The 25,652-nt window shown below is 44.6% G+C and overlaps 1 protein-coding gene across 4 annotated transcripts; it reads left to right on the top strand.

Annotated features, from left to right (window-relative positions):
- The first annotated feature begins 1,317 nt into the window (after positions 1–1,317).
- On the top strand, positions 1,318–25,652 carry ppp1r13bb (protein phosphatase 1, regulatory subunit 13Bb). Of its 4 annotated transcripts, none has more exons than XM_062411311.1 (18): positions 1,318–1,734; positions 2,001–2,157; positions 8,790–8,937; positions 10,127–10,246; positions 10,972–11,042; positions 14,735–14,836; positions 16,343–16,517; positions 17,196–17,395; positions 17,494–17,658; positions 17,873–18,065; positions 21,048–21,181; positions 21,316–21,772; positions 22,594–23,378; positions 23,495–23,632; positions 23,787–23,920; positions 24,027–24,193; positions 24,625–24,824; positions 25,209–25,652. In XM_062411311.1, exons 2-18 carry the CDS (start codon positions 2,149–2,151, stop codon positions 25,248–25,250), a joined length of 3,240 nt encoding a protein of 1,079 aa, XP_062267295.1. In that variant the 5' UTR covers positions 1,318–1,734; positions 2,001–2,148; the 3' UTR covers positions 25,251–25,652. The 4 variants fall into 4 exon arrangements, with proteins under 4 accessions (XP_062267295.1, XP_062267296.1, XP_062267297.1 ...); XM_062411312.1 differs by having other exon boundaries at positions 1,318–1,740; XM_062411313.1 differs by lacking the exons at positions 1,318–1,734; positions 2,001–2,157 and adding exons at positions 5,431–5,687; positions 18,596–18,718.

Below are 25,652 nucleotides of genomic sequence, written 5' to 3'. Positions count from 1 at the left end.
TTAACTTTGAAGTTTTGCTTCCAACATCGAAAATGTTTCACATATTTGATATAGATTTGTAACTCATATCCTTCTCAGCCAACCTGTTTACATTTCTGTAAACACAACGTAAGAAATATTTTGAGTGTAAGAACAACCTGCTTTTCAAATGTTAATGTCATCATTTATTGGTCAGTGTTTTGCAGTGATGGTTCCTTTCTGTGAGTCGCACAAAACGTACAGTAGACAATATAGAGAAGTGTTTTTATTATAAAGAATTTTAAAATATATAGCTGTCAAATTAAGATACTAAATATCAAAGTGTGCATCACACATCAGCATTTACAGCAGCACCACACAGTCACCAGTGAGCAGTCGGTCTGCAGCCTGCAGGCCTTCCTCCAGCTGGCGGCTCAAACAGACAAGATGGTGATCTTCGACCTCTACCATCCTCCCAGACGAAAGAGAGTATCGGCCGGGCTCTCTTTCGTCTTCTCACACTCTTTGTGATTAGACGACTCCTCCGCTGCATTTGTTACATCTCTAGGTAGAGATGGTCATTCTCCTTTTGGCGGAGGACGATACTTGTGTCGTTCTTTTTTCTTTTCCGTTGCTGCGTGGTTTTCCTTTTCTACATTTTTCTTATCTTAGTTCTCCTGGTTCAATGCGACCTCCATTGCCTCTGGGAGCAGCGTCGCCTTTGAGAGCTGCATCGCCTCTGGGAGCAGGGTCGCCTTTGAGAGCAGCATCGCCTCTGGGAGCGGTGTCGCCTTTGGAAGCAGTGTCGCCTTTGGAAGCAGCTTCGCCTTTTATAGCAGCGTCGCCTTAGGAAGCAGCGCCGCCTTTTATAGCAGCGTCGCCTTTGATGGCCTTTGATAATAGCGCTATCGAAGGCGACGCTGCTATCAAAAGTGACGCTGCTGCCATTGAGAGATTTGACCTCAGAAGCTCTGATTTCAAGTTCTCTTTCTGCGTTTCTTTCTTATTGTCCTCTCTCTTTGGTGGAACCGGACAAGCAGCTTTGTTGGGGTCTGTGTGGTCTTCATGTGATGAGCTGTCAGACATTTTAACTTCACCTGGAATTAAAGGATACTGATAAAACATTAACAACGATGAGCCGATTGGGTACCAAGTGACACCAGAAACAAAAATAAAGAGCATCAAATTCATATATCAGTGTGTAAACATGAGATGTGTGTATTGCAGAGATTTTGTACACATCTCCATATGTTTTAATGTTGTATTGTAGTTGAGAGCCAGGATCCCACCATAGACTGTATGGCTCAAACCACCGGAGACTGTGCATGGATCACACGGGAGATCACCGTGACGTTTCACTCTTTACCGAGCGACGTTAACGCGTCGCCGCTGCCGCTGCGGTGTGGCCCCGCCCCTCCCCTCCGTCAACAACTGGAACCCAGCTATTTGTACTTCCATCGCTAGCCCGCTCACAGCGACCCAACCTCGGAGGAAATCGACGCCCCGGGCAGACATGTTGTCGTTTTTGCGTGCTTGAGACCCACACCGTCGACAGCCGGCGCCGATGTGCGGCCGGACCCGAGGCAAGGAGCCACGGAGAGCGGAGAGATCGGCCCGCACAGCGTCCTCCTGTAGCCGCCGCTCAAGCAGCTAACGCGGCTAACACTTGACTGGAGATCAAGCTAGCTGGCTGGCTGACAGCTGGTCAGGCTAGCTCCGCGTCCCCGACGCCCCCGTGGATTTACTCGCTGCAGCAATGACTTGTCTCTGACAGTGGTGAGTGTAAGTACTGTGTAATTACGTGTTATCACTGAGGTGTTGTGTACCGCTTGGTTTTGTCTTTTTTGCCTGCTTTGCAAGCTAGCTAAAAGTGAGAGTAACCCGTCGGCTTGTTTGTAGCAGCAGCTGCACGGAGCCACGCCTGGGCCATTTAAACCATCATTTATGGTCATCCGGCGTTGCTTCGACCAGCCAGCGCTTCATACACTGACAGTGTCCGGTGTTTGTAGTAGCTAACACGATGTCATGGTTTGGGTTCACAGAGAGGACTGAGGCCCAGCTGGTTGTCACACTGGTGGAAGCAAAACCCATTAACAGAGAAGGTGGGTCTGTGCAGACTGCGGTGAAGTGGATGAACAGAACCGACCGAGTGGCCCATGCCCTTAGATTTGACCTGCCAAAGCTGCCAATATGATGCCAGTAAGTGCAGACACACACACACACACACACACACACACACACACACACACACACACACACACACACACACACACACACACACACACACACGCAACCCTGAGGCATGAGGAAATTATTGATTATCACCTATTATTATGAGATCCGTACCTTCAATAGCTGCTGATTGTTTAGCCCAAGATGGAAACTGCCTGGTGTCCTCTCCTCACATGAGCAGCAGCAAAGAGAAGTGTGTAATCTCTGGCATTTGGGATTATACCCCATCTACCTGTGATAGTCATGTGTTTCCTTAGCGTGAATTCATAAAAGTTCCAGGTGCACACGAAGGGGGACGGTTCAGTGTCCTGACAATCCGTGTTCACCACGTCCACACGAGATTATCCTTCCATTTGCTTTCCCCGCCGCCGCTGCCCTAATCTACTGTGTAAGTGAGATCAGTTCCTGAAAGCTTAACTTTATCTCTACTACGTGCCTTTATCTGCGGCACGGTGTCTCCGGGACGTTAGGCCATTTAGCTGCAGGACTTAGGTTTTCTCATATAGATGGTTACAGTGCCTGCTTGTCACAACTTGACGAACAGAGATTATGGTCTGTGTGGCATCTATATGCTTTTAGCACAAGGAATCTAATGTTTCTTCACAAGATTGAACATGCCTGCAAATATACAGGAAATATAAGGAGTAAGTGGCACTGCAGTGCTGTGTATGAGAATAGGATGTGTTAACGTCATACTCTACACATTCTTTGTAATAACAATGACGTGAATGGCACTCTAAACACACTTTAAATTCACTAGATCCAGATTTTCCCATAAACATGCTTGATTTGTTTCATCAAGATCCTTAATTTTCTTCTTGGAAAATGTCCTGAAACTCGTCCCCTGATCTGGATCTATACCAGAATTGTTATGGTTTCCTGCCTGATGTATACCACATCCTTGCATTAACTTTTGTGGTAATCCATCCACTAGTTTTTGTGTAATTCTGGTAACAACATTCTATATTTAAGGCAGTGGGTACAGTCAAGAACAATTTTCCATCTGTTGTTTTCCGTGGTGTCATTGTTCAAGACGCTCAGTGTAGCAGAGAATAGAACACCTGAATGGCAACTCTATCGGAGCACCTCTTTGTTGGGTCTTCTTTTGTTAGCTTTAGTGCTGAGACTGCAGCGATAGACCGCAGGCCCCTTTGGCCTTCAGCGATGGGGAACATGGACTTAAAAGCAGGATATGTTGCCAGTCGGTTCAGTCAGGTGTCATCATGAACGAACGTGATTCAGTCTCGCTTCAGTTGTGTATTTTTTTCTACAAATGATTGGTTGAAAATGCAGTGTCACAAGCACAACTTCAGAGAGTCTATTAAGTTTGCAGGAGTGAGTACACGGCACTCGGTGTTTGCCGCTGCCACCGATTTTTACAGGACTGAGTGTGATGGCAGCCCGGGTGCATGTTTCCACCCTGTGGCACCGACAGGCTATCAGAGTCAAAGAGCCAGTCGGGCAGAGAGGCAGCTCCACCGCGCGCTTGCCTTCTCGCGTGACTCAAGCAGCCAATGAGACCCGGGCAGATCTAGGTCTGTGTGGCTGCGTCGACTAATGCTCTGTTGTTAAGGGGGAACTTCTGAGCTGAGTAGATTGTCAAGTGGCATTAATCTCACACTACGGAGCCGGGCAGCGCGTGACGTACAGGACAAAAACACATTGCATCTTATTTTCGCTTTTCATTTTTGTGGGGGTTGTGGTTATGCTTGTTAAAAACGGCCCCAGTCCAAGCCATGGCATTAATATCCTAACTAATTTGTTGTTAAAAAGTAATGTCGTAAATGTAATGGATGTGACTGAAGTATAATTTAAAAGTCTTTTCCCCAAAGTCACCATGAACAGATGAAAGGAGCCAGTTATTGATTTATTTAACAGCTCCCACCTGTTCCATTCGCCCACGTCACCTTTCTTTCTTTTAAAATAAGCATCCATTGTTAATAAGATGATCTCAATGCCTTCCTCTAATGTGCATTTGTCAGCTCTCAATCAAAGAGACGCATGATTCTTTTTAAACAACTCATTGAATCAGGCAGGGATCTGCTACTTTCTCATTGTTTTGTCTTATTCTTCTCAAATAAAAAGAATATAGAATTGTAATAAATATGAATAGAAATACATAAAATCTCCATTAGTCTTTAATAGCAAAGTGGCTGTCGTTAGACTGTGGCCCACACTTGAAGTCCTTTTTGAAATTAACCTTATTTGAAGGAAATGTATTCAAAATTCGATCTGTTGCTCGTTTTCTGCTTGTACAGTAAAACAGCGGTGTTCTGACTCGGCTTTAAAAAAATCCTGGCAGGTCAGAGAGTTCATTTTTTTTTCACTGTCATTTGTCACGTAATGACCTCATCTCTCCTCCATGTGGTTCACTGCCATTTTTAGCCAGATGGGCAGCGTTCGGCATATTTGGGCTGCGTGAACTGTCCAGATTACACAGCACTTTCTGTTTAGTCAAAGGCGACCTGCTCGTGTCCTCAGTGAACGGGACGATTTAGTATTTTGTGACTCAGCAAAATCATGCCTAATTCTGGTCATAACGTGATGGTGAATTTAATTTGGGGAGAATTTTTTTACTGCTCCACTTTTTGTCTTTTGCAAATAAGTTTAGACGACCCATTTATCCTTCTTTGTTTTTAGTCTGTGCCGTTTTGAGAAATGTTTTGCGTTAAAGTTTGTGCTCTCAGAAAACACTATTGCATTAGATCTGTCTTCCCGGTGCTCTGCCTTCTCGTGAGTGAATGAGTGACGTGGCCGGTGAGAGGAAATGACTGTGTGAGTCATCCTACTAGAAGATCGGACCAGTCAAGCATCCCTCTCCCTCTCAGAAGTTAAATCATAAATGCCTCTACCTCCACGTGACGCTCACTCAAGCGTTACACATCAGACACGACAGACAGACCATGTGTTTCTAGTCGTGTTTGGCCGACACAAAGTGAACAGATGATCCCTGTCTTGAGTCTACTTGATAGTGTCCTGACCTGCCTGCCAGTCACAGCTGTGGTCCAACTGCTCTTGTTGGTGTTGCAGCCACTTGCACATCCCGGGGACACTCCTCCAATAGGACGACTTGCTGGCGTCCACCCCCTCCTCCCTCCCTGCCAACCTCACTCCCTCTCTCTCTCTCTCTCTCTTACTGTTTGTTTCTCTCCTCCCTTCTTTCCCTCCCTTCCTGAATCTCACATCCAGAAAGTGTTTTTTTTTCCTCCCAAGTCTCCTCCGTAGCACTTTTCTAACGCGTACGCCGCTTTCGGCTTCAGAGGTCTGCTTGGCATGGCGTAACTATTTAGTTCCGCAAAAGCGCCGGTGCAATGATGAAGAGGTTTGTGACCATAGTGTTAAATGGCCTCGTCAGCCTCTCCAAGGAGAACCCCATTTGGGCAAAGGAGCACCACCGGCTGCCGAAGAAGGAGATCAGGAGGAAGCGGAGGGCGATCAAGAGAGCCAAGACCATGGGTAGACGCAACTTAGTGAGGGCGGTTTGTATTTCTTCAGAGGTCAGCAAGTTTGTTTATTTCTGCACGTTCACTCTTTGGACATGTATGTTTCTGTCGATTCAGAGTTGAATTTGATAACATTCTATGTGGGCTGTCTGCGATTGTTTTCGGTTAGGCAGAAATTTGCCCCTCATCGTGTTTGTTGGTTGAACGCTTGGGCTGATTGAAAGTTTATTTTCAAGGACATATAGTAACTGAGCCTATGGTCTAGTTTGCCATTATGTCTAATTTAAATTTGTACTTTACATTTTCTAATGTGTGTTATTTTGTACATTGAACATGATTGTATATAAGTACGACAATTTATCCCTTTCACTAATTTCATATATCTTAGATTTTTCACTGGAAAAAAATTTAATAATGGCAACAGTTTTATCTGTGTTCAGACTGGCCTCATTGGGATGTGTTGTATCTTGTTATGCAGCTGCTTGCACGCCAATATAACTTGTGGATTAGTAAAGTAATTCTCATTAAAATATGCACATAACAGCATATTTACATATATAAATGTGCTCTTTTTTTTTTACTATTAATGCTCTTGCACATCAAGTCCCAAAAGTGACCTCCATCACTAGTCTGTGGACATAGACAAAAGCAGCATGCGCTCAGGGATGGTGTGGTATGGATTGTTGTCTGTTGGATTTGCCTAAAGAGATGACATTTGCTTTCGACTCAAGCACCATTTCAATACTGCGGTTCTTGCCTAAATTTGAGCTTATACAATCCTCATTAGCTGAGTGGAAGATGCACAAATGATCTTATTGTTCCCGTGGTGCTGCTGCAGAAAATGTCAATGAATCACAAAGCTGCATCATTACAGAGGATGAGTCACTTTGTCTAGGAGAAAGTGCAGGATTCATAATCCATAGGCACCTCGGTGACCACAGCTAGATTATTTATGACAGTGGTATAGATGCTGATAAATATTATAGAACTGCAGATGCACCCTGAGGCCACATACCAGTCACACCCTTCAGTGCTCTGCGCTGAAGTGCCTTCTAAGGTGTGCTTGTGTAAAATAATGCAAGTAACACTTTTTAAATATTTGTTTTTCATTAGGCAAAGTTGATTTGAAAGAATCACTGTGCCGCTGAAAATTGAACGACCCTTGAAAAATGAGTCATTTGTCAAACGCTGTTTGTTGGTGATTGAATTTTTGCCCTTTTTGCAGGTCTTTTTTTCCTTGTTGCAATTTTCCATCGATTTAGTTTGAAGCTGTCAGCTAAAGTTCAATGAGCCATATGTTTACAAACTGGTGTGTTCATTGGACTAGGTGGTCATTACGGGATTGAGACAACATTAAGTTTAATTTAAATTACTTGTATAGTCACTGTGAAGCTTGAATCACAAGATCTTCCCTTTTATAGCAAATTCATCTAGTAAACCATTTACAGGAGATGCTTCTGACATATGTTTGGAGAATCCAGATTTCCTTAATTAACAACTGGCTGAAACCACATGCAACTTGCACGAGGCCACAACAACTCCCATTTTTATCTGAGCACTTTTGAACATCCTTCCAAAATGCCTGCCTATGTCATTGATTTTCCATTTCGGGTCCCTGCTCATCAAAGATCTGTTGTTGTGCAGTGACACTGTAGTGAAACAGGAAGGCACGCCTCGCCCCCCTGCAGTGCTTTGTGCTACAGAAAACGATGGAAATCTGTCTGCTGCTCCATTAATCCATTTGACTGGCTCTCACCTGCCATGAACCCAAATTACACGAAAAAACATGCTTTTTGTTTACTGCTCTGTAAATTCACTGAATTCATTGGTGTACATTTTTTTCACGACTTGCAGGATTAAATAAAATATTAAACCCAGGGAGTCAGGACTTTGCCAAGACTGAATAATCTTAGATATGTTTTTATCAGCTCGGACCATCTGGATTATGGGATTTTTTCTTCTTCCTTTTTTGCCTCCCTCCAATTTTCCTCCTTTGGTAGTAATGAAGGAGGTTTTGGAAGTTGTGGGTGTGTGTATGAGATTACATACACATTGGCTGATAGAGAATTCATTCATCATCAATTCATAGTCGTTTAACCAAAAATGTATTTTAATTTTTTTAAATATGTGAAGCTACAGCTCATTTTAAATGCCTGTATTGACAATTTAAACAATTAAAATGACAATTGTTGGCAACAAATGTGACAAGTTGCTGCTAATGCATGTAATACCCCCAAATCCCAAGCTATTATGAGCCTAATGAGATACATATTTCTAATTCTGATAGCTGTATAGTTTTCGATCATGCAACAAATTGTGATTATTGGTACAAACCTATCATGTTTGTTGCCAAATAGTGGTCCAGGTAGTATTAAAAGTGATAATAATTTGTACAATATTGCAGTTTAAATCATAATACCAATATTGGATATTTTCAAACTGTTAACTGATTTCCAGTCTACTGGTTTGAATAATTGAGGAATCATCACAGCCCTATATTCAAACTGTAAAATAAAATATAAAAAGTAAACAGGCAGTGCCATAGGGATCAGTCCAAAGGTCTTCTTTATTTTGCAGCCACATTTCCTTGTCACGCCTATACACTAGCTGACTGAGATTGTGTTGTATAGTCTGATAATTACAGGTACAAAGTAAGGCAAAGTTCACTTATATCCTCCATGTACTACTTCCAGGCTTTGACACTCAGCTTTCATTCATACTGTATATGTTTAAATGTGGTTTATCATTTAGTATAGATTTTCAGTTCCCCTTTATATCCACAGTCTAGAATGTTATTAGTTGAGAACTGACAAAGGTGGTCTTTGCTCTTACTGTTGTGATCATGTGATTGAAGACAGAAGCATGTGAGGGCTTGCATTGCTATGTGTGGCCTCTCTGCGTATGGTAGGCCTTAGTCATATTGAGCAGAAATGTGGCAGGCACAGGCACGAGTCCAGCAGCAGCTCCAAACTAATAACAGGCTGGAAGCTGGTGGACAGAAAACTGTAGCATAAACGGCATGTGCCACTGTGCTTATGTTTTCATGAGTTTTGTTCATTTCATTTCATTATATAATTTGATGTCATATACCTATCTATTTACCTACTTATTTAACGCCAGTGGGATCATTGATCATCCTAATTATTCCTCTTCCAGATGATCTTGACGGTGTACCTCAGTGATGGGGAACAGGCCGTGACGGAGGTGCCCATCACCCCTGAGACGACGTGCCGGGACGTGGTCGAGTTCTGCAAGGAACCCGGCGAGAGCGGCTGCCACCTGGCTGAGGTCTGGAGAGGCAACGGTAAGATCGGGATGAAGCTGTGCCGCTTGCTATGGAGCCTGTTCATCTGAAACCAAGAATGGCACTTATTTAAGGAAGCAGTGTACAGTGCTGAGTTAAAGAGAATGAACAGAGGATGTCGTAAAGGAATGCGTGCAGGTGAAGCAATCTGAAACTCTATTATCACAGAGCTTGACACTTCACTCACAAGCGCCAGAATTTAATTTTGTGAAGCACTAGCCTTTAGCTTTCCTCATTAACGTAGAAAGAACCACTCTATTAAAGAAGGTTCAGGAGCAGAACGGTGGCCATGCTTGATTCCCTGATTGGAACAAAATCCTAGAGACGCTCTTAAGAAGAAAAGTGTGTTTTTATAAAAATAGATTTGTTGCACTTCTGTTATCAGAATAGCGCGAACCTCCTTGAAGTGGAATTTTGGTCGGTCAGAAAAGGGTTACGTGCCAGTGCAAACAACACTGTCACAATAGATTCCACTCAGCCGCAACGATTTGGTCCCGTCGCCGGCAACGTGCTGACAAGCCCGGTGTTATCAGCGTTTGTCTGCTGTGGGGGCCACTCCTCCACTGAAACAACGTCCCAGCCGAGAGCTTTATTAACCCGCGTTATGCAATCGTGGTCGGCTGGTGTCTGACAATGCGTCTGTCGGCCCCCGAAACCTCCTAAAACCTCTCCGTCATTGTGTCGGCCTCTTTGTCTCTCGGCCTCTCTGAGCCCACAGCGCTCTGTCCTCTTGAAAGGCCAAAAATAACTTTTCTTTGGAAAACCTCATCCAGAAAGTCATACACACAAACGGCTGGTTGCAGAAATTGGCTCAGATAAAAAGTATCCAGTAGTCGGTGTTGTTACGTGATTGTGATGAAACAGATAATAGACAGTAGAGCACACACACACGCACACGCGCACGCACGCACGCACGCACGCGCACGCACACACACACACACACACTTTCCCCTGTGTTTGAGGCACCTTTACTGTGGTTTAGTCAATTTTATAAAGCAGTATTCAACTTACAAACCCTTTGTCGAAACCCTAAAAATGGGACAGTCTAGTTGTGACACAATCTGTCTATCTGAAGGAGGCCGCCCCTGACCCGAGACACAACTACAGAACGTCCATTTGACTTATTTAGTGTGTAAGTGACTCGTTAATCAGATTCTTCTCCTTCGCTCAACTCATGTGTCCCCCTCAGAGCGAGCCATCCCCTTCGAGCACATGATGTACGAACACCTGCAGAAATGGGGGCCTCGGAAACAAGAGGTCAAGTTCTTCCTCCGACACGAGGATTCACCAACGGAGAGCAGCGATCAAGGTGCGTACTGGCTGGAGGTTTCCCTTTCAGCTGTGTCGTCTCTCTCTCTGAAGGAGAATGGAAGGTTGGCTGCTGCTCAGCTACAGATGCTGCTGTCAGTGTTTGTTTTGCTCCTTGTCTCACCCTTGTATCCCTTGTCTTTCCTGACCTGGGTTTAAAATCTAACCATGTGTGGTGTTTTTCATTCTTTGAACCGACTTTGTAACAAGGGTTTAAAAGGATATCAAAGACGAAGAGTCTAGGTGTCATTGATGCTTGGTGGGGCATGTCGAAGGAATAAATCCTCGCACACACAAATTGCATTAACACAAATCTTTTTGTGTTTGTGTTTGGATGGAGTTTAGCCACATAAAAAGCCAGGTGTAAAATGCAGCCAATCCTATAATCCCTTCACCCTTACCACATCTGTACAAGATTAGATACTCACTATGATGCATAATTTTTCTTTGAATTTAGTTGAAGTCAATGTTTGTGTAGATTATTATATATTTTTTCAGACATGTAGCACAACTGACCATTTTTTGTGTCATTTACATAATTTATTCTCCTCTCACCATCAACTTTGAGCTGTGTGGCTTCACCCAGTTCTCAAATCTGTCTGTCATGTGCAATCATGTCAGTGAAATTTCAAACTATTCCTGACAATGGTTCAATCCGCTCGTCTGTGTGCACTCGTCTGTCTCTGCCCGGCCCGTGTTTATGACGCTGACTGTTTCTTTTTGCAGGGAGTCAGCAGTCTCAGGATCAGACGAGTCGCAGGAGTGGAAACACTGGAGAGAAGCACAATGAGAACGGGGTGAGACTTCATTAGCGTTACCTTAAGGATGTTTAAATAGAAATGGAGAAACCCTTTTTATTTTCCACAATAGGAATCAAGGTTTAAAATATATTGCAGGGAAATCCTTATACCCCTAAAGAAATCTGTGTCCGCAGGGTACCGCGGGTACATTCTAGCTGGTGTTATGACATTTAAAAGTTGTTTTTTCACTGTGCATCACAATAATGACATTTAACTAATTGTGTCTGTGGGTATGTAATGATTCTGATATGAAGCTGCTGTTTGACAGTGGCCTCACAGTCCCTGGTGTCAGCAGATATTACATTTCCAGACTCGGTCAGTGTTTCTCTTCCAGGTACATGTTCTTCTTTAGCTTCGGGATCAGTGTGCTAAGAGAGGCGAGTGTCTCTGATAAGAGCAGCCTCTGGCATGGCACCCTTCCTCTCTCCAGCCATCTGTCCTAGATTTCACAATAGAAAGTGTTGCGGTCAAGGAATCGTAACTAATTCCACCTTGAGGGTGGAGGGTAGAGTCTAGCACAGCAGGGGATGGAGGGGTCGTGCTGTTTGTTTTTAAGGAAAAGATTCTAGCAGTGAAGCACAAGAGTAGTCAGAAGCCATTCCTTTCATTATTCTGAAAATCCACATCTTTTGACCATAGTCTTGAGTTAGTAGCTATTTTTATTGATTTAGATATCAGCTATTGATCCACTTTCCAAGCCAAACTCTCTCTAACCACTGCCAGCATCCTGCTACAAACCTATTCGAACCTACACATTGTCATGACAGGGAAAGACATCTATTTTATCATCATTCATTCACTCAGAGTGAAACTTGATCAGCTGCATGACTGGCTCCCCATGACCTCCCAAGTGCTGGAGCTTGTATGTGTCCGAGTTTCTTCCTAATATCTGATTTAGAGGATTATACCAGTCGGCCTGCTGGATGATATAACAGGTCCTAAGAGGATCATTGCTTTGGCTTCTCCACGGGCTGCTGCCCAAACCCTAGGGGCGCTCTCTCTCTCCGCCGAGCAGAGCAGATCATCCTCTGAGAGCCACGCTGCCTCGTAAAGAGCAGAGGTGCCTCAAGGGAATGATCGCACCCAGTTTCCATTATTTCTCTATTTCACATTTCACAATTTTAGCTTCCATAATTGATGCCTACAGCTTATTGGCAGCAGTGAAACATCTCATTTTATTTGACAAGAGCCAACATGATGAGTCAATCAACCACAAAATTAATAAAAAATTAAAAGTTCAAAGTTTTACAAATCTGTTGGACCTCCTCCCTTTTCTTACACAATTCATACGCAGTATATCAGTAATTATTGAACCTTTGTTATATTGCTCTGTATAAAAATCACATTATGATCATTATTAATATTTCTTTATAGTCCATGCTTATAGCTCAAATAAATTCTGATAATATTAGCATAAATCATAAATAATTAAATAAATATCTATTTCCTCACAATATGGCACATGGCACAATAAGTAATAATATGATAATATGACCATTTTAGCCACATTGAATCAGTTGTGTACATATATATACAGCCAGTAGACCGGAACTAACCCACACCCCTCAACAACTTCTGTGGCCTTCGTCATTTTGTAAACGTTAGCAAACACGTCACAACTCATGAACTCTGAGCTTTTGGAAAATTCTGCATTCATACGGACTCTTATTCTGAAAATAGTAAACAAAACATTTGCCATTTGAAGGCAGCAGCTCACTCTCTCTGTCCATGGTCTGCTTAGTTGTGTGTTTCTCCCTCTCTCTTCTTCACTGTGTGTGTGTGTGTGTGCGTGCGTGTGGGCGTGTGTGCCTGTTTCTCCTTTGGGTGAATTGTCACTTGTCACGCGCCAGTGGCTTCCCCCGCTCTCTCCACGTTGGCAAGGGTTGAGTCACCTCAGACATTTTTAGATCTAAATGATCTGAATGTCTTAATAAATGCCAGGTCGGGGGAAACGCTGTTGTGCTGCGTGTTTTCTGAAATGAGATGAACTATTAGATGTAAACTATTGTTGCCTCACTTCACAAAACCCATAAAACACAAATGACTCCAGAAAAGAAGCCCGTTTCATTCAGAGAAGAGAGTCAGAGAAATGTCTGCCTCTTCTCATGTTGTTTTAGCCCAAGTCTCCTTCTTTTTACTCACATGTTACGGCTCGTATCAAGCAGACATTTAATGTCATCCTTCCAATGCCTCTTACTCATCCTTTTACTTAAAAAAATCTGTATTCAAACCAGTGTATTCAAACCATTTTCCAGTATTATTAAGGGGGCACCATGATATTTCCTGTGTAATCTCCTCCCTCTTTGAACACACTCCCTAAAGGCAACTGTCTGGTGGTGCTTGGGACTTGATCTCTGCTCCATCACTGTGCCCTGTTGTTGAAGAGCAGTCTGCCAGTGTGGTGACTGCAACTGCTTCGAGGAAATTCAGAAGTGTGAAGGATGATAGTTTGAGGGTCCAAACAGAATTGAAGGTGATAGCCACTAGTCGTCCTCTGTTCTCCGATCTGAACAACACGAGGTGTTTATCTCTGGCTAATGGAGAAAATGTAATCTTAACGGTTTATGAAAGTGAACCTTTTTTTTATCTCGAGTGCAATTTTATACTCCCTTCATCTGGCTTTCTGAAGGGAGACAACATTTTTTGGCTGCTCATTGTTGCTGATTTAATATTTTCATCAAATATTGATTCATCAAACCAATTTCTAGCATTAAAGCCTTGTGTCCACATTTTAAATGTAAGTTTTCAAAAAAACATAAAAACCGGACTTTGCCACCTATAAATAATGTTGAGCCTCGCTTGATATAAAGAAAGATGTCTTAGCTTCATCTTCTGGATAGAACAGTAATCTGATTCATGTTTTATTTTGCCCTAATTAAATTGTCTTCTGGTAACTCTTTGCACTCGGTAATGCAGTGAACTCTGTCTGTTGATATCTTCACTATATCAGCTCAGTGTTCTCCTCCCCAAGCGCTGGTGATCTGCCTCCTCCGTCATGTACACAAAACACAGAGTGACACATTCCCCTCAGAGCCTCGACTCTTCTTCATCACAATTACAGTCCCATCGTAGTGATATTTGGAGCCTGGTTGTGGAGGAAGAGAGAGTCTGACTCTCTCTGCTGTTACGTCTGCCGCTGTGTTGTTGTTGACCCTCTGGCTGCTGAAATCAGACAGTGTTCAAAATCATTCCTGCAAATGGCTTTTTGGGCAACTCGTCTCTTTGAACCTTTTTGGCTTTGTTCCTGTGCAGCATATTTAGGTTATATAACTTTTAATGCCAGATGCATTTCTCTACTCGTACCCTCTTGTGTATTAGCTAAAAAATTGCTGTGAAATTAACATGAGCGTTGACGATTTACAGAGCCGTTTATTTTAAACAAGGTGTTACCCCATCTTGATCCTTTAAAACAGCTTCATGGCCGTCGTCTCTGAACTTCTACTGCAGGATGAACAGCTCTCAATGTGATGTTTTCGTTGTTCTTGGATGATGCAGGTGGAGACCATTCGGGAAAATGAGAGACTGGGCTTATCGAACAAAATTTAAATTTGTGTTTCTCCCGATGAATCTAAATCCCTCTGCAATGTTTAAAAGAGTATCTGGACACTGCTCAGATTCTAGAGATTCTAATTCCTTGATCTGGCTTGACCTTTTCCTGTGTGTGTTTGTGTGTGTGTGTGTGTGCGTAGGTGGGGAATCAGCGTGTGGAGCTCACGCTGTCAGAGCTGCAGGAGATGGCCACACGGCAGCAGCAGCAAATCGAGGCTCAGCAGCAGATGCTTGTGGCGAAGGTAACATCCTGACTTCATTCTTTCGTCCTAACTATGACTCAATACCCTGAATATGTGAATGGTCTTTAATTCAAAATATGAAAAAAAAAAAGCATGTTGTAGGAATTTTGCAATCTTGGACAGTTCAAGAAAATAATTTAGCTCATTATAATCAATATATTAGAAGAAGATCAGCTGATGTAGTCATAGAGTCAAAAAAGCTGTTTGTGCCCTCAACTTATGTTGGAGACAGACTAATAATAGGATTCCTAATTACATATGTTGCATGATGTAGTTAGGCTCTGAGAATAGAGCAAATAAAGGAAGGCAATGTGAGGTTTAAAATAAAACAAAAGAGGTTTTATTTATCAAAAAGTTATTTTCATTAATTAAGATAGCAAAAATGGAGAATTTAACCGAGAGGACAGGACTTAGAGCCAGACAAACAAGCAGTGCTGAATTAATAATACAAAACTCACAACTGACTGCCAGGATGAGCCAGGTCTCTTTTAATCTTTCTGGGAGGCCAGCTGCCTCCACTTCCCTGATGGCCTCCAGCTCCACCCAACCAGGGACCTGCAACAAAATATAGGACATACTCACATGACACAAAACAACACAACAACAACACAAAAAAACCATAACACTGGCAGAAGCCCGGAGGCTGTCACACACATACTGTACAAGCGTGGTTTGAAAAGTGCAGGTCTTTACCTCAAGGCTGCAGCAGGCCAGGTCATTTCAGGACACAGCCTTGGGCCTCTCCGTTAGACGACTGCGGCACTACTGTGAAACAAAGAGTCCCATCATGACCTGAAACAAATGGTTACGTAAGGAATGAGATGGGACGCCATATGAGTCACGGTCCGGGGACTGTCCACTCTGTCAGAACTCCTACTTCAGGCTTAGAGGAACTCATGCACAGACTGTACAGCAATATCAAACACCGAGGATACCGTCGCTCTGAATAATTAAAAGTAGATTTCAACCTGGAGTTTGGTGACAAACCTCCACACAACTAGTTCCTCCCCTGTCGGTCCCGTTGGCGTCCCTGTGCTCTATAAGTTAGTCTGACCTGTGGTTAGCTGCTGGTCAGTCAAGCGAGAGACGAAGCCCACTGAAGACCCGGCGAGAGAGAGAGACTACTTATTGGCTTTGCTGTGGCGTCTGAGAAGTAGGCCCACTTGAAGCCCCTGCAGTCATTTGGAAACCTGGGCCTGTCAGCTCCTATTTTAGGACCTTAACTGGAGCAATTCTCGGTTGGGAAGAGAGATGAAGTCATCTGACCCCGTCTTCAGCGTTCAGACAGTCTCGACACAGCGCAGCATTTCACCTAGTGCATACACTAGAAGGGTTTAGCCCAGTGTGCCATGCCGGTTTCACACCCATGCAAGGGTTGTTGTTTTTGACTTGTCGACCAGGCGGAACATTCAAAAGCTTTAATCATTTATATTTCTGTACAATCTTGCAGTTAAACACGATGTTGTACCTTGTATTTACATTGGATCTCTGTCTCGTTCTTTGAAGGAGCAACGTTTGCGTTACCTGAAGCAGCAGGAGCGGCGCCAGCAGCAAACCGTGTCGGAGAGCGAGAAGCTGCAGAGGCTAAAGGACCGGGTGGAGAACCAGGAGGCAAAGCTCAAGAAGATCCGGGCAATGAGAGGCCAGGTGGACTACAGCAAGGTCATCAACGGCAACTTGTGTACGTATACTCACAGTATTTACACGATCTGATCACTTTAACATGAGGATTCACACGTTTTCACAGTGAGGGCTCATTTATGTTTAGTTTACGCACAAAAAGAGAAACTTGGGTTTCTGACAACAACAAACATGGCGACAGTGGAGGAGCTTGTGATAATATACCTCATAAGAAAGAATCTGTTTGTCCTTGTGCACAGTTAAGGCGACATCATGTAGACGCTTGTAGTTTCTTACAACTCTTTAAGTCGCTCCTCAAAAAGTTCCACCATTGTTGGAATTTCTTCCTTCCTCCGTCCGTTTCCTTATATGTATCTAATGTTGAAGTTAGAGTTCATTGACCCTTATCAGTGAACCTTTTGCCCTTTTCAAACACTTTAAATGTCTTAATATCTCAAACTTTATATTCAAACCTTTAGAAACTCTAACCCGATTTCAAACTCAAATAATCCCTGTGTTGAGAATTGATCTTTTATGTAATTAGCTTTTCTTAAAGGAATAATGTTTTTGCCTTTTACGAATCGTTGTTTGGAATAAGCGGAAAAAAGCTTGAGAGGAAATTATTTTTGCACCACATCAACAGTTTGAGAAACAAATTACACCCATCTAACCTGATGATTTAAATCAAAAGCTATCACCCCACAGTCATTCTCACCAATGTATTGTTCCTCCTACGCAGCTGTAGAGATTGAGCAAGTCAGCAGCCTGTTCCAAGAGAAGCAGGCGGAGTTGCAATCTGCTGTGCTGAGGGTGGAGCAGCTCAGCCTGCAGCTGGAGGACCTGCGGAGAGGGAAGCTCAACGGCATACAGACCGTGTTGGGCGGCCAAGTTACCGGCGTCGCAGCCCTGGAGCTCCGTAAGCTCTACCAGGAGCTTCAGGTAACTGCAAAATCGAGTGAATGACTCTACTGGTTCTACCATCCATCTTGTCCCGGTGAATCTGGTCATGTGTTTGATTCCCGGTTTTTCATCCTCAGATTCGGAACAAGTTGAACCACGAGCAGAACAGCAAGCTGCAGCAGCAGAAGGAGCTTCTGAACAAGCGCAACATGGAAGTGACGCTCATGGACAAGCGCATCAGTGAGCTGCGGGAACGCCTCTACAAGAAAAAAGCTGAGGCACGTCAAAAAGAAAACCTCCCTGTAAGACTAGAAACGCTTAACACACATCCACCTAAGATTGCTTTAGCTGACATTCTTCTGACAAAAGTCCCTGTCTCCTTTAGACCTCACTTCTGACAAGTTGTTGAAATGAAAATATCTAATTCTTCTGGCTTTTCAAGTCTGTGGAAACTTAAGGAGAAATCTTTTAGCTGATGTTTCTGTTTGAGAATTTTCTGACTCTCTCCTCTTGCAGCTGAACAGAGCCAACGGGCCTCCCTCTCCACAGCCGGCTCCCGGGACTCTGGGCCGCGTCGCCGCTGTGGGGCCGTACATCCAGGTCCCTGCATCGGGCCGACCGGAAGGGGGCTACACCATGCCACCCGAGCCACTGAAGCCTCAGACCCTGGGTGTCAATAATCAAGCCAACCACGGCCGCACCAAGTCAGGTTGGATAAGTCCCATATAATTATATCATTTTTTTCCCCCCTAGAATGCGAGAACTTTGAAAACAAAAAAGTGAAGTGAAGTAGTGGACACCAGGTTATTTTCTCCTCTTTAGGATTTAGTTTACCTCAATACACAAGCAGGAAGTGACGTTAAAGTAGGAAATAATAGCTGAGAAGATATTTCCTTCATTCAGTACAGAGTAGTTTGGCTTCATGTCGTCCCGGTTGCAGACGCCTTACACCACTACACATTTAACACATCTTTGCATGAACGCCATGTGACTGGAATTCCCTCGTGGGCCCCAGCTGTTATATGTTTCTTTCCCCCGACCTGACTTCTCCAGAATTCTCCGCCTGGACTTGATTTCTGCTATTTCTTTTTTCTCCCGCTCTAACCTCACTCTCTTTCCTGTGTTGTGTAAACCGTGAAACCCTCCCTTGTCTGTCCTCTCATGTGTCTGTGCTGTCCTTTCTCTGTGTCACTGTGGGGTTGGTGGGTGGTGATGGGGTGGGCAACTCTCCCCGGGCAGACGGTGTGCGAAAGCCCCCCGGCCCTTGGAAGGTGTCTGATTTAGACATCGTTGTGGACCCGGTGCCCCCGGCCCTTCCAGAATCACACCCTGGAGCCTCCACTGGCTCTGACGGCTCGTCCCGTGAGTGCACTGTGCCACACGAGCAGAGAGATGGCGCTCTCTGAACCTTCTCTCTCGATTGTAGCACAGGATCCTCAGCATGCGCTAGAGTTTTTACTCCATTTTTTTTACAACCACATCTTGTCACAATCACATCAGTTTATTTAAAGATAAACCAGCAGCTTGTTTTTTGAATGGGCTGGGAATGTAAAGCTGGTTTCTTCCATATCACACCATGATCTCCCTACAGGCCATTGCTGTTTTCAAATCCCACAGAATCTGTCAGATTTAAAAGGGACACTGATGATTTTCTCCAGCAGTCTCAGAACAAATTGATTGGCGGCTTTGAAGGAGATTCTTGTTTGGCCTTTTTTTTAACTTCCCTGCCTGTGCATCAATGGAAACAGTACATGCTGACATTTAATTTGGACCGTGTCCACTCTGGATCGTCTCATAACGTCAAAGTATGGAAAATGCCATCTTGAAACACTTTGCTGCCATCTGCAGTAGGGATGCCTTGTTTTGGAAAATGTCCCACAGAGTAATAACCTCGTGACAACACCAGTGTTACCAATTACACCAAACATTTTGAAAAGAAAAGACGTGTGGTGGCTCAGTGTCTGCGGAGCTCTCACTTTGATCTTTAACGTTAGATTTCACTGCGGGCAAACTCAATTTTCATGCTGTCTTGTCCCGAACCCAGTTTCACATTGATTTGAAAGATTTATTATTATTTATTTAAGATAAAAGGGCTTGGAAAAGTTCTGCTGTGTAGCTCTGTCTTACACGTTAGACCCATCTGTCGGTGACTCTTTAAAACATCTGTAATGTTTTTACTGTCAGCGCTTCTCTCGTCACTCGATCAGACTCGTGTTTCTCTGTGATGTGTAATTTGTAACTGCAGGCTTTATGTCAGTATTGATTCAATGTTATTGGTATGTGCCTGAAAACTGTAACACAGAGGACCTCGGCATCCCTACCCTGCAGAGGTTTTACACTCCTGATTGTAGTTGACATTCCTCGTCAGCGACCTCGCACACTGCTGATCCTGTGTGTGTGTGTACACTTCTGAGAAGGTTCAGTGCCTTAAGAAGTTGAAACAGCAGTCCTGGATATTAGGGCTCTAATTCCCCCGCCTCTCTAACCTTCATGCCACATCCTCATAACAAGTAGGCTGTGAGTAGCATTATAGTCGTCACTTTTCATGCACAAGGAATTTTGAACTTGTGCATGTTAAATGTTCATCGAACATCAAATTTCACACTTGATAACCTATAAAGACCCAGATCAACCTTTTCCCTGTTAGACTCTGGTGAGTGTTGGTAGAATCTTCGAATCTTGATTATTTAACTTACAATAGGCTATGTATAAAATATCGGAAATCCAAAGTATTATAATTGCCATTCAGGTTTCTGGGATCCCATCAAACTGCACCAAACCTATCGCTGTTGTTCCGCTGTTTCTTTTTCCATCTGCTTCCTTTCACCCTTTCCACGCTGACTAAATATGCATTTCTTTTATTCTGCAGATTTCTTTTCAGAAACAGAGCTGACATTAGCGGCAGCACTCATTGTAATCTTCCAAATTTGTTGCTATTTACGGAGTATGACTGAATTCAATCACTACACATACACATGGTAGATTAACACATTCATTATCATCACTGCTGTGAAGCGAAGGCTCAGGATTTTTGTCCTATTGATCAATAACTACGTCCTCTTGACACCTTTAGTCTGTGTTGAAGAAAAGTAGAAGACGGTTAGACAACTTAAAAGAAATAAAGAGATTTTGGGACGTGTTTGGAAAACGTGGGCCTTCAACAGAGGATGGACATTTTGAAAAAGATGACTAACCGATGATGAATAGGAAAATGATCAAATGCTAATATGGGAAATCTTATTTCAGCTTTAAAGCTTGTTTACAGAACTCTTTTTTTTTTTTTTTTACTACATGAGTGATTTCAATAGACCTGCTTTGGTAAATGTGAAAGATGCCAGATATAAATTCACAAAATAAAAGAGTTTGAGTAGTGTCTGGCTAATAGGATAGACTTCTCAAAATCCTGAACCCTCCATTAAATGCCAATCCTAGGTCAAAATGGTACAACAAACCTGCAGTTTGTGTTCAAAGTCCTAAACATTCACATCCTGTTGAAATGAAAATCACAGGCGTTCCACTGTGTGTAGATAATAAACCATCCCTATATTAAAAATACCATTTTGACCTAGTTCTGGTGGACACGCTTTGAGTTGGAATAGAGAGGCTCCTGCTTCCTCCATCCCGTCATTCACTGGATAAGGTTTTTATTTTCTCTTCTGCGGCCTCTCACTGTGTCCTGTTTGTGCCGTAGCTAATGACCCTGGTTGGCCGACTCTTGGGAAGACGAACGCAACTCTAAAGCCTCCAGAGAGAAGAAACTCGGGCTCTGATACCCATGGAAAAAGCCCCCCCTCAGGCTCGCCCGTCGCTCCGGGTGCAGAAAAGGTTGGTTTTTATTTGTTTTTATTTTTATCCTCAGTGATGTCTGCGAGGATGTGCATCTTCTTCTGTATCTGTTGGTGATGTCACACCCCCAGTAATTTTGTCTGTCATTTCTCTGTCTGTGATCTTCTCCACAGGTGCTAGAATCCAAAATGTCTGTCTCCTCCCCTGCCATATCCAAGCCCCAGCCGCCTCCCTATGGCTCCCACCTCATCACTGCGAACTCCGCCAGCTCCTTGGAGCGCCGAAAGGATGTTCCTCCTCCTCCTCGACCCCTCCCAAACCCGCCGGCTCCTGCTTGGCCCCGCACCACCCCCTCCTCCACGGGCTCATCCTCCCAGCAGATCCAGCAGCGGATCTCGGTGCCACCGAGCCCCACCCTACCGCCCAACATGCCGCTGTTCCCCCCCGGGCTGAGCGAGCGCCTCGACCCGCCTCCCGCTGTGGCAGTACGGCCCTTCATCCCAGACAGAGGGTCGCGGCCCCAGTCGCCCCGTAAAGGTCCACCCACTATGAACTCCAGCTCCATCTATCACATGTACCTCCAGCAGGCAGCGCCAAAGAGCCAGCCACTCAAGCCTGCACTCAAAGCTGGTGAGTGATGCTCCAGTTCAATATAGGCCTCATCGGGAAAAGTTCAATAGAGAAATTGTGTTTTCATGATTCCATTGATCAATACAGAAACAGCTGCTAATATGATGGAATGATTCATATACAATCATGTTTAAATTACTTGCTGTTGATTTTAGGTTTTTCAATGGGTCAAAGTTAAAGTGTGGATATCAGGTTTACAAGTTTTACATATATTTGGGCTCAGGAGAGTTCGGTAATGTTGGGTGGTCTGTTTGAGTCTTTACACCCAACACAAACTGTAACCAGGGAAAACATCAGGCTCAGGCTGGTGTTTGGACACAAAAAACTCAATCACTTGGGTTGGCTGTGGTTAGTTTTTCTCTCAAACTCTTGAGTAAAGTGCAATTCTGGCTGCAATTTTCTCTAAGAGTTGGTGTTCTGACATGCTCGATTAAGAATCAAATAAATCTGGCAGAGCAAGAGAGAGAGAACACACACACACACACTCTTGTACATCTTTTTGAAGAACAGTTTGAGCCTAAAACCTACAGAATGAGGACTGTTTTAAGACTTGGTTTTTAGGGTTAGGCATTTAGTTTGGATGGTTTGGGTTTGGGTAGGAGGCTAGGGAATGCATTATGCCAATGAGTATCCTCACTAGGATAGAAGTACAAAAACACACACACACAGACAGGACCTAACTTCATCTGGTAACATATTAACTATATTTGCTCTATAAATCCAGGATGGTAAAGAAAAGATCAGCTCTGTGTGTGATAAGAAAAGAACGGAGGAGCAGAATCACTTGTTGACCGACAACTCCTCTCTCTCTTTGTCTCTAGTTTACGGAAAGCCTGTACTCCCCTCTAGCTCGACACCCCCGTCGCCACTGCCTTTCGTCCAGGCAGGAGGGGCCTTCCCATTGCTCCACCTCCCCCCCGGCGGTGACGACACTCTGGACGGAGAAATTGACGACCTCGATGGCTTCCAGCACCTGGAGCCCTCAGCGCCTCCTCCCAGCGTGGAGAACATCCCACGACCACTCAGCCCCACGAAGCTCACGCCCATGGTTCACTCCCCGCTGCGCTACCAAAGTGACGCCGACCTCGAGGTGCTCCGTAAAAAGCTGGCCAACGCCCCGAGGCCCCTCAAGAAGCGCAGCTCCATCACAGAACCGGAGGGCCCCAGCGGACCCAACATCCAGAAACTGCTCTACCAGAGATTCAACACTCTCGCCGGCGGCATCGAGGGAAATGGAGTCAGTGGATCAGGAGGAGGCAACGGGGCAGGGAATGGAACGCCGTTTTATCAGCCGGCCAATCCTCCCGGATATCTGGGAGGTGAGTCTGGGGCTGATACGGACAATGGCAACCTCCCGTCTGGAATGCCGCTACCGCCCCCACCTGGGGCGGAGGAGCTGGGCTCTGAGGCTACACCTCCATCTTCCGACGCTAACGACAATGATCCGCTGCCCCCTCCGCCAGAAGGGCTGGAGGACCCCGCAGAAGAGGAGGAAGCCGAAGACGACAATAACAACAACGTGGGAACCTCGGAGGCGTCGCCGCCGAGCCCGTTGCTGGAGGTCACCACCCCAGAGGAGAGCGGCATGGCGGCCTCGCAGGCTCTGGTGAAAGACGCATAAAGACACAGACTTTACTGCAATGAATTAGTCCCTTGATGAATAAATATCGTTGATGCAGCAGAATATAGAATATAACTTGTGTTTTCTCTCTGTTGCTGCAGGAGAAACGCACAAACCTGAAGAAGCCGAACTCGGAGCGCACGGGTCACGGCTTCAGAGTCAAGTTCAACCCTCTGGCTCTGCTGCTCGACGCCTCCTTAGAGGGAGAGTTTGATCTGGTCCAGAGGATCATCTACGAGGTTTGTCCCGTTTATGACCTTCAACAGAAGCTTGGTTCGTAGAAAGATGGTAAATAGATGGATGGAGTCTGTGGAGTCTTTCATATGATGCAGCTTGTGTTGTTAGCATGACGTAGTATGATATGCTCTTCCATCCGTCCTCTTTCTTTTCCAGGTGGAGAATCCAAGCACTGCCAACGACGAGGGCATCACCCCCCTGCACAACGCCGTGTGTGCCGGACATCACCACATCGTCAAGTTCCTGCTGGATTTCGGCGTCAACGTCAACGCTGCCGACAGCGACGGCTGGTGAGAGTCTGAGGAGCGCCGGGTGACGAACAACACTGAGGACTGATTTTAATTAGACCTGATCTCACGGTTGTGTTTGTCTCCCTGTTTGTGTTCACCCCATCAGGACGCCGCTCCACTGCGCCGCCTCCTGTAACAGCGTCCATCTCTGCAAGGTGCTGGTGGAGTCGGGCGCGGCCATCTTCGCCAGCACCATCAGCGATGTGGAGACTGCTGCCGAAAAGTGCGAAGAAATGGAAGAGGGTTTCATCCAGTGCTCCCAGTTTTTATACGGTGAGATAACGACCAACAAATCAGTCCAGGGTGAACAAATCTACTTCTAATAGTTCACATCCAAAGTTTGTCCTAAACTTCTCTAAAGCTGTAAAAAAACAAATGTTTTTTTAAATCTTTACTGAAAATTGGTGCAAGTTGAAGAAAATTCTTGTGACTCGTCATAAGATGGACGATTTGTCGGCTCAAAAAAGTGAAACAAAAGTTCCTCAATCGTCCATAAAAATGTGGAGCTACACGCCAAACAAGTTTTTTTTCTCAGAGACGGTTTCTGGCATTTTAGGTTATTTTCATCACTCTGATGTTTTTTCTAGTGTTCATTTTTCTGGCTTTATTTACTATCTGAGATGACTCGATCCAGACATTTATAGATTCGTCCAATAGGGTCGTGATATTGACCGTTGTCTTCTCCTGGTTGGACTCCGGTGCAGGTGTTCAGGAGAAGTTGGGTGTGATGAACAAGGGGACGGTTTACGCTCTCTGGGACCACGAGGCTCAGAACCAGGACGAGCTGTCTTTCGGCGAGGGGGACCCCATCACCATCGTGCGACGGCAGGACGACCGCGAAACCGATTGGTGGTGGGCGCGGCTCGAAGACAACGAGGGCTTCGTGCCCCGCAACCTGATCGGGGTAAACTCAGAGCGCCCTCTGTCTGGGAAAATTCATTTCTAACTACTTGGATTAATTGATGGATTATTTTCATCCATTGATCTTCAAATAATTGAGTGACATCATGGCTTCACTGTTCAATTTGACCAAACTCAGACAAAAGACCAATTCATTATATCTATTCATGTTGCTATGGGGGAAAGACCAATGATAATAGTAAGTGAATGAATCTGGTATATCGTCTTGCTCGAGTCACACTAGAAGAAGAACGGTACATAATGGTGCTTATCAGAAATAGAGCAAAACAAGACAGAGTCAAGTAACAACCTCGGAGATAACAAACATGATGGAGTCCTTAAACGTTTCTCTTTTTCTTCCTCTCTTCTCTCTGTTCATCTCCTGCAGCTCTATCCTCGCATCAAACCTCGTCAGCGCTCGCTGGCGTAGCGTCTCCCTTCTCCGACCGGTGGCGAACAGCTGGACCAGCGACAAAAACCAAGAGCAGAGAACAAAAAGGAGCGCGCCGCTCCGACTTCTCCCCCGTGGCCATAACCACCCCCCCCATCCCCCACCCCCACAAACTACCAACCCCCAAAAACCAACCGGCCTCGTGCTTCTCTCAAAAATACATTTCCTTTGAAGCAGTCGGCGCTTGAACTCTGACGCACACATATTTCCATCGCATAGACACACACACGCACACACACATTGAAATGCAAGCACTCCACACACACACACTCCTCTCAACTTGCCTGTTCAAAGTCCCAACTTGATTTTTGTCCCGACTCAGTGTCAGCTCTGTATCAGACGTGGACTTGAAGAATAAAACACTAACCCCTCGTCTCAGTA

The sequence above is a fragment of the Platichthys flesus genome, chromosome 18, assembly GCF_949316205.1.
Source record: "Platichthys flesus chromosome 18, fPlaFle2.1, whole genome shotgun sequence".
Taxonomy (NCBI): Eukaryota; Metazoa; Chordata; class Actinopteri; order Pleuronectiformes; family Pleuronectidae; genus Platichthys; species Platichthys flesus.
Note: the sequence above shows the minus strand (reverse complement) of the source record. Positions and strands in the feature narration are given on the sequence as shown.

Bases quoted from the DNA above. Each gene is read 5' to 3' on its own strand.
- ppp1r13bb (XM_062411313.1), top strand. From the start codon at position 5,502: ATGATGAAGAGGTTTGTGACCATAGTGTTAAATGGCCTCGTCAGCCTC. The intron at 10,247-10,971 runs GTGCGTACTGGC...TTCTTTTTGCAG, and splicing joins AACGGAGAGCAGCGATCAAG to GGAGTCAGCAGTCTCAGGAT. The intron at 11,043-14,734 runs GTGAGACTTCAT...GTGTGTGCGTAG, and splicing joins AGAAGCACAATGAGAACGGG to GTGGGGAATCAGCGTGTGGA.